This window comes from Falco rusticolus, chromosome 6 (assembly GCF_015220075.1).
Source record: "Falco rusticolus isolate bFalRus1 chromosome 6, bFalRus1.pri, whole genome shotgun sequence".
NCBI lineage: Eukaryota > Metazoa > Chordata > Aves > Falconiformes > Falconidae > Falco > Falco rusticolus.
This window is the reverse complement of record NC_051192.1, coordinates 19,983,872-19,993,126: the sequence shown is the minus strand read 5'-3', so window position 1 is coordinate 19,993,126 and position 9,255 is coordinate 19,983,872. Positions and strand designations below refer to the sequence as shown.

General features: G+C 42.3%; 1 protein-coding gene across 1 annotated transcript in view; it reads left to right on the top strand.

Annotated features, from left to right (window-relative positions):
- The first annotated feature begins 32 nt into the window (after positions 1-32).
- PINX1 (PIN2 (TERF1) interacting telomerase inhibitor 1) overlaps positions 33-9,255 on the top strand; it is a 60,546-nt gene continuing 51,323 nt past the window's right edge. The window contains exons 1-4 of the mRNA XM_037391667.1: positions 33-108; positions 5,189-5,298; positions 7,581-7,673; positions 8,384-8,462. Of these exons, the coding sequence (XP_037247564.1) occupies positions 90-108; positions 5,189-5,298; positions 7,581-7,673; positions 8,384-8,462 (301 nt within the window). The 5' untranslated portion in view covers positions 33-89. The remainder of the gene's footprint in view (positions 109-5,188; positions 5,299-7,580; positions 7,674-8,383; positions 8,463-9,255) is intronic.

The window sequence follows — 9,255 nt, the reverse complement described above, 5'->3', positions numbered from 1 at the left end:
TCTGCGCCCAAGTTCACAAAAGGCCCCTCGGAGTAGGGGCGCGACCGTGGCTCTTCGCTACGCGCCGCGGAGGGTGGGAGGCCCTCAAGATGGCGATGCTGGCGGAGCGTGAGTGCTGTACTCTGTGGGGAGGAGCCGGGCCAGGGGGGTTCAGGGCCATGCCCCGGAGAGCGGGGTCCGGGGAGCAGCCGTTATTCTGGGGGGTGGGCTGGGTGCTCCCTCAGGCCCTCCCCACCGCCCTCGTTGTTCTTCCCGAGGGCGCCGGGGCGGGCGCGGGCGGGCCCTGCGCTGCTGGGGGGACGCGTTTCCGAGGCTTCGGCGCTTCCCTGCCTGGGGCGGACGCTGCAGGGATGTCTGTCAGGCCCCTTTAGGGCCGGTATTTCCTTTCGGCGCCGTCTGTGCGGCGGGGTGTTAGAGGACAGATACCCTGAAACCTTGGACCGGGGCTGGGCCGGGGGGCCGGGGCTGTGTGTCAGTCAGGCAGGGCTCGTGTGGGTGCGGTGTTGGTCTTCTGGTCGCACCCAGGGTTAGCGTTTGGGCTTCGCGCGCCCTCCTGTGTGTACAGGGACCTTTGGAGAACAGCTGAATTCTGGGTGGGGGAAATTGAGGATGGGACGTGAGGGTCTTTGGGCAGGTGCTTCAGAAAAAGCAAGTAAATCCGCTGAACTGCTGGGGAGAACTCAGGGTAAGGCTACGTGGTTGTCTTACGCCCTTTGTGTAAATGTGTTGCTCAGTAAATAATTTTTGAAGATCTTATTATATGCAGCCCTGTAATTTTGTTTAATCTTTTCCTGATACTGGAATCAAAGAGAGCTTCACTCCTGCCTCTGAGATGACTGGAGGCTTGGGCTCCCCATACGTAAAAGAATTGAATGAAGCATTGGATGAATAGAGAAAGAGAAACTCTTTCTCAGGTAGAGTTCTGAGAAAACAGAACACTCTCAGGGCTGGCCAAAGTGGGGCCTTCTCTTCCAAGTTAAAGATGCATTCCTGTAAAGTAGCCTTTTCTAGTATGTGTAAAACTGTATATGAGTAGAAAGACTAAACTTCTCAACTGTATGGTTTTATATAACAAGACTAATGTACTTCTGAGTATTGTTAATATCGTTTGGTAGTTTTAGTAAGTTTACTGGTGGTGTCGGGTCACCCTTAACATGAGAGCACAAGGTCTAATTAATTTGTTTGCTTGACTACAGGAAAGATGGACTTGAGTTTAATGACTAATTAAAATATGATTTCCAGTGGAAAATACAGGTGGGAATTGAGGAAAATAAAATTGCATTTACAAATGTCATTTTCTAAGTATTTTAGATGTAAACTTTGTTGGTCCCCCTTTTTTCAGAATTTGTTAAGTATTTTAATTGGACAGTATACATATCAGTAATGATCGAATGGTTTGCGTGGGAAGGGACCTTTAAAGGCCATCTAGTCCACCCCCCCTGCCACAGACAGGGACATCTTCAACTGGATCAGGTTGCTCAGAGCCCCCTCCAGCCTCTCCTTGAATGTTCCCAGGGATGGGGCATGTGTCATTTCTCTGGGCAGTGTGTTAATATAGCTTCTGTATGTAGTGAATTCTAAAATCAAATGCCTTCAAAACAGTCTAGTTGCTGAGAGCCACTTCTGCAGAGTTGCATGCCTTTGTTCATCACCGTCATCTGCAGTTAGAATTGTGAAGCCATGTTACACAAGTACTTTTGTTTGCAGTTCCAGATCAAGTTCTGATGCTCTAATGAATATTCATCCTAGAAAGAGTTGGGAGGGGTTTAACTGGTGTTATTACAGCTGTGAAAGCACATGCATTTTAGGGACTTAAAGTGACTGCTCGGCAGTACTCAGTGACAGGGCAAGAAGTGGTGAGTGCAGACTGAAGCACAAGAAATTCAGTCACCTTTTCACTGTGAGAATGGCCAAACACTGGAGCAAGTTGTTCAGGGAGGCTGTGGGGTATCAGTCTGTGGAGATAATCAGAAGCAGACTAGACACAGACTTGACAACCTGCTTGAGCAGGGAGTTGAAGCAGATGGTCTTGAGAGGTCCTTCCGACTTTTGTGATGCTGTGAACCGTACAGAGAAAAGAAAAACTTGGATCGTTCTGTGCTTCTGTAGTTTGAATTTTAAAAATGTATCAATTGCAGAAATAGCCAAAAGAGTTAGCTTTTATTTTTCACTTATTTTTAACTTTTTTAAACTTTAATAAACTGTAATTACCTGTCTGCCTTATTGGTGCTTATCGGGGGGGGGGAAGTGTCTGTTAATGATGAGCCTAATAGTTTGTTTAAAAATAAGATCCATTCTGTGGGCAGTACATGTTTTTCCATTTATTGGAGAAATTTAACATGTTTATCACCGTATGTGGGCACACAGCAGGGGGTTGGGTGGGAACTGATAGGGAACTTTCAGAAAATGATGGTTAAATACATGCTCCAGACATAGAATTAGTCTTGGTGAAAGGGTTTAGTAATTGATGTTTTTCAAACCCTAGAGTAGCTGAGTGAAATATCTAAAGAAATGACGCTTTTCTCCACTGGATGGTGCTGCTTGCCCAGAGTTGCATGACTATCTCTAGCATCATTTTATGAGAAGCCCAGAAGATTGGCGTTAACTTCTGAGCTGAATTTTTTAGCTGGAGAATCGTATGTTGTTTCCTTTCTCACTCTTAAGGCATTGGTGAACAAACATTTCTGATACACTGTTGACTAAACAGTCTTTTTTTTTGTTGTTTGTTTGGAGAGGGGAGATGATTTTACAGTTGCTGTATGTGGCATGAAGTTGTTCCTGGCTTTCTTAAATACTTCTCTGAAGATGTAAGCAAGTTTCTTTATTTTCCTGCATCTGCCTTACTGTGTTTTAAAATAAGAGTGTGCTAATGTGGCAGAAATGTGAGGATTAATGCCATAGTGGTAGGTAAAGAGGTTTGAAATACTTGGATTGAAAGTGCTGGAAAAGGATAGGTCTCTTAAATGGTCAGGCTTGAGAAATCTCTGTATTAGGTGCCCTTTTGTTTTGTTGCCAGTGCCCTCCTGGGAGTAAAACATCTTAGGGCTTCTCTACAGAGAGACATTCAGGAGAAATAGTAGAAATTAACTTGTAAAGTGGATTAGTTGAACTACATCAAACAGCTTAATTTGGAAGTTGATTTAAATTCACACATACAGTTGATGTGGATTACCTCTCCTGTGTAGACAAATCCTTAGATACATACAGTGGCTTTACAACTGTAAGAATTGCTTTGAATTTAATTTCTTGGGATTTGCAAAGTCACCACCTGGGGAACTAGTTACAGAGAGCATAAGAGAATATGGGCAAACATAAAATGTTGTAATAGTTAGGATTTTTTTTAAAAGGCACTGAACAGTTTTTGGTGACTGAGGGTAAGTTGATGTTAATCGAGAGATCTTAAACAAAGGGACAAAGTAAGAAATATGGTTGAAAAGGAGGGCTGCCGCTTGACTAGGCGTCATAACCTCTGTTAAATTGCTTCTTTTTGGTGTCTACGTTTGTATCACCGTCAGTTACGGACAAAAGCAACAGCCAAGGTGTTCCCTGTTTTTATAGGACTTAGCTTTTTCTGTCAGCTTGCTAACTTTTTAAATCACACCCCCTCCCCCCACAAACCACTGGAAACCTGGGTCCTTAAATATCAGTTTCATCTTGGGTGAGGGAAGATGCCAAAGCATGCTAATTGTTCCAGATTCCTAGCTTGATGTTTGAAACACCACACTAAATGAGGGAAGTAAGCCACATCCCTAAGGGAGCCAGAGTTTTTTTTCTCAGTGGGGCAGCAGGGAACCCTAATTTGCTTGGGCTTTTAAAATCACAGTCCACAGCGGCGCTTTACCGCCTTTTGTTAGCAGTATAGGCAGGGCTGGTTGTGGATGCTTCTACAAGCATCTATGCTGAAGGCTGCCTGTTGGAAGTAAGTTGTTTTCCTGTAGAGAAGTGAACCAAGTGACAGCTGTGTCGATTCCTCTCACAGCACTCAGTTATTTAATCTTACTGGAAAATCTTCTTTTATGGACTGTTTGGGGTTTTATAACATTCTTTGTCAGACTGTCACTTTTTACGGGGCTGCCACACAGCACCTATTTTGAGCTTTAAAGCTTCGGAAGTATGTTAACAATAACCACCATCATGCATTCTGACAGTATTAGTTCTTCAAGAATGAAACAAAACTAGGCAAAAAATGAATCAAACATCCCTGTAGTGTTCTGTCCTTCTGGCCGAAATCCTAAGTGTTGCATTTTGGGGAAAAATGACTTCCTGATTATGTTGAAAGCTCTTCAGTGGACTTGGCTTCTCACTGAGTTTGTATGGCCTTGGGTTAATCGGTCATTTTTGATCCGCCGTTTCCCATCTTGTTTAATGAAGTTCGTAATCTTCCTGTCTCCCATTCTTTGTCTTGTTTATTTAGGTTGTCTTCCTGAGTATGTTTAGGTGCATACTTAAAGTGGCTGGTTAACTATGCTAGCTTTTCTTCCTTGATTTCAATGAAGCTGTTCCTGATGGTAAAGGCAAGCACACGCATGTGGGCCTGGGGGACTGTAGTTTTTTTAATAGTCTGCATAGGACAAAGGGGCCTTGATTCTCGTTTGGATCTCTTTTAACACCTGCAATACCTTCCGGTGACTTTTCAGTTTCCCAATAAACAACTCTGTGGCAAATCCAAAAGTTGAAACCCCACTGGTTTGTGTTTTGTAGTTCAATTTCTCTGGTCACTTCTATTTGATTTTTTGATTTGGCATTTGTTATGAAGGCAAATATTAAACTTCGGTGTTCTGGTTAAAAGGAAGACTGGCTAGTGGGTATTATCCGGAACTGGGAAAGCCAGCACTGTAGTCTCATCCCCTATAGATTTCATGTTGAAGCCAGATATAAAACAAAGTTGGAATAAATATGGAATTTAGGCCTGTACACTTAAATGGTAATCCTTAAAGCCTTCCCTGAATTGCAGCCCATCCTTAGGGATGACAACTTCCATAGCAATTTTACTTTGGCATTCTTCACATTAATAATTAATACTTCCACTAGCTGCCTTTTTGCATTATAAGGTTTAGTAAAATTAAACCTTATGTGTTTAGTCTGGCATAAGTTCAGGGTTTTTTTGCAATGAAGAGCTTTTTTTGAATTCATTAAAGGCTGTACAAATGTCAATAGTGTCTGTCTGGATTTTTTCTTCCTGCTCTAGCCCGAAGAAGGCAGAAGTGGTCTGTGGATCCACGAAATAGCGCTTGGAGTAAAGATGAATCTAAATTTGGCCAGAAGATGCTGGAAAAGATGGGCTGGTCCAAAGGAAAGGTATGATCTGAAGGAGAGTTGTCTAGTTGAAGGGTGAAAGACTGCCAGGGGACTCTTGATCTCAGTGTTTAAAACAGACATGTTCATTCTATTTTATTTATTCTCTTAAATGCACAAAAAATTTGAACAATGTTAGATTTCTACAGTTCATTACAAAGGTACTTGCTTGCTTGTGCCTTTCCTGCTTCCTAGTTTTTCTCCCCTTTCTTTGACAAGGTGATATCCCCAAGTAAGAGTAGGAGTTGGCACATTAAATCAGGTGGTGGTTAAAGGCTTTAAGTTGCCTTTATACCCTCAGTTCTTTCCCTGTCTTTTGGTACTGTGTAAAGCAACTCCAGGACCTGCTTAAGTCTTTCACCTGTTTTTAAAGATTACTTCTGATCTGTTCCTTGAATGGCCAAATGCAGCGTTATATGAGCTGTATTCCTTCCCAGCTCCAGCCTGTACCTGTGGGGTGAGGTGACAGGTTTCTGGTGCTAACAGTAATCTCTAGGTCAGTGCAGGCAACTACAGACTTCTCAGCTGCCCCTTAACAGCAGTTTAACTTCCACAAAGGTGTCTCAGCAAAGCTGAGATTTGGCCTGCATGTCAGCATGTTTAATGAAATAAATGCACACACACACACCCCCCATCTTGTTCGCTCCCAGCCTTTTTTTTTTTTTTGAAAGGAATAAGGTTAGCATCATTCTTAATTCTGTGAATGTATTAAAACTTAGACAAATGAGCCTATTTTTTGATTTCTCTGTGTAGCCTGCTGTTGCCTCAGTTGTCTTACAGTCAACACATACAAATCTGGCTCCTAACTGCCTCTCATTTCACAAACAAGCAGTGGTACCTGGTACAAAGGCTGTGGAAGTCAGGGAACCGGCATTGGTTTTACTAGGCTTTAGACCAGACTGTTAAGACTATGGAACTTGAGTACTGGCTTTTTATGTAAATTGTATGCATAGGTGTTCTATATGTGTAAAATTAAAATAGGTATGTAAACCAGAGTAGAAGAAATGTTGTTAAATGTCCTGATTGTATTTTAGGCAGCCAGCTTCCCTGACCGTAGAGAACACCTTTGTTGTTTTGAACACTGTTTGTGTCAGGGTGTGAAAGGAAGGCCTTGTGGTGGTTTCTGTCTGTCACCCACCCCCTGCACTTCAGCTACCAGATCTTCCTTTACAACAGTTATAGCTGTGCAAGAAGGATTTATATGTCCATTCCACTACAAACTCAGACAAATGGAACTTCAGCTTGATGAAATCAATGGGCCAAAGCCCATCTGTGCAGTGAAATTAAGCTGCTTACACTAGTCCTGTTATTAGTTGTATTGGAATTGGGTCATGGCAGGATGTGTAGCCAAGTGTCCTGCTTGTTTTCATACTTTTTGGTTAGCAGAAGTTTCAAGGTAGATTTTCCACCCCACTGACTAAATAAACTCTACTGCATTTGTAATAGTGACAGCCTTTTTGAAATATGCCTCATTGCTTCAAATAATAGATACGGCCAGGATCTATCCACAGGGCTTCTATCCACTACTCCACCACATACATGTTTATTATAGCCATACACTTGGCTAGTGGTTTTTATTACTGGTGACAGATTAGGAAAAAAAGCAGGTGGAGACCAGGAGTAAAGTTTAAACCAAATACTTTGTCTTTCTTTTCCCCTCAGTCATACAATTAGAAAAGACAATACTGTGCCTAAAGATTGCTTCCCAGATTTGAATGATTATGGTTTTTAGGACAGACAAACCCAACATTTGTTTGCTCCAATATCTTCATCAAATTATGAGTGTGAATGAGATAGAAGAAGTTCTTAATGTCCTGCTAGCTCCAGTCTGATCCTCTCCCTGCCCCCGCCCTCCACCTTTGCTCTGTATTGTATGTTCTATGTGGCATCTGTCTTACAGCTGTTACGCAGCTGCCTTCCCAGTGGCGGAGGTTTTTTTGGTGAGAGGCACGTTCTTTTTATGTAGTGTCTTGTTTTAAAATTATAAACACTTTGGACTTGCCTAGGAATGTCAGGTGGCTTCCTGATTAATCACCCAACTACTTAATGTTGTTGCTATTTTAGTGTTTATAATGCTTCGCTGGAGGCTTAAGTAGTAAATTAAAAAAACTTAATATCTCATGTGTGCTAATGCCTGTGAATGAATTCAGCTACAGGCAAGCAAATAAATAGTAAGTTGTGATTTCTTGCTGTATTTCATTGCAAACTATCTTACAGTACAAAAGCTCTAATTGCTTAGTCACTGCTGTAAAATCCTTACATTTTTACCATTAAATCTTCCTTAGGGTCTTGGGGCTCAGGAACAAGGAAATACAGAACATATCAAGGTTCAGGTGAAAAACAACACGCTGGGGTTAGGAGCAACCATCAACTATGAGGTGAGCAATAGACCCAGGTACGGAAATGACTCCCATTTCAGCTAAAGCACTATCTTTGTAATGGGAAGTTGGTGAAATCTGTTGTCACATCTGACGGCAGCATGTACCTATGCAAATGTCTTTGCAGAAACTCTTGACGGAGTTTAATTCTCTTTTGCTGGGTGTTTTAGGAGCAAGTACCTGCTTGGAAAGGTTACAGTGAATTCTAGGAGCATGCTTTTTGGGGATTTTTTTTGCTTCCAAGCAAACTGCTGAAGTACTTGCTTTCTCCCTGTGTCTTCTGCTCTGCTTAGCTTCATGCCTTCTGTTCCTCTTCCTGATACAGTCACCTTTCTGGATGGAGTTCAGGTACATAGGCAGAGCAGAGCATGGTCCTAAAGGTGCTTGTCTCATAATCAACATCTTAACTAACTTTGTTGCTGGAAGTAGTTACACTAGTATTTCCAGCCTACTTTTGGAAGCATCTTTCACAGACGGGGGACACAGAGAGCCAACAGCAGCTCAGTACTGTTTAAGGACTTAAAAATGCAACCCTTATAATTTCTGCACTTTGGAGTGACTGTAGCAAGCTGTTAGCACTGCCACCCCTCGAGCTTCTGAGGGTTCCTCCCACCAACAAGGATTGAGTATGTGGAGTCTTAGTATCTGTTTTAGCAAACCTTTTTGTTCTGAAGACTTTTGCCTTGTATTCATGTGGGTGATATTTACAGGACAACTGGATTGCTCATCAGGATGACTTCAACCAGCTTCTGGCTGAACTGAATGATTGCCACAGACAGGGTGAAACAGGTAGGTTCATGCTTTACTCAATCAGATGCTGGAAGCTTAGCAAAGTTTCCATTCTTAGTCTTAAAAGGCTAGCTGAGGCCCAGTCCTTTGGGCTGCTAATAGTCTCCTTGCTGAGGTTCACAACTCCCCATTCTCTAAAATCAGTGGGAGCTGAAGGAGATGTTTTCCATCTATGACCATGCTCAAGTTTGTGTACCTGGATATGTACATCTCAGTGGAGCAGTTTTACTCTGTCAGGCCTCTATTAAAGGCTTTTTGTTGGGGAAGGCAAACATAAAATTTTGAACCTGTTTATTTTATCCAGGACCACAACATGGAGGACTTTTTGCTGGGATGTGCTACAGCAGCACTTGTTTCTTTGTTATGCAAGCAGAGCCAGTATGAATGCTCCCAGCACAGTCACTCGCCATTGCAATGTGCTTCCCTTCCTTTTACTAATGAACTGTCACGCCTGATTTCCATGCTTTGGTGGTTTCTTAAATACCTACTTTTCCTGGCCTCAGAGAGCTGCTGCTTAGATTTTGACTCAGAGTTATGCATCTATGTTTTGAGTGTAGCATAATGTGATTTTTGGAGCCCTGATGCAGAGCACACAAGTGGGGAAACTACACAACTTTCCCAAAAAGGCTATTTATAAAGTCTTTTCATTTTGAAAAGCTTTGTACAGTTTGACCTTGGTTTGTAAAAATGAAGTTATGCAAAACTGGTGTGTGTGAGCTTACAGAAAGAACTGTACACATCAAATAGTTTATCATCTCTCCTTTAGTTAGAGTCAAGTTTAAACTCTGATCAT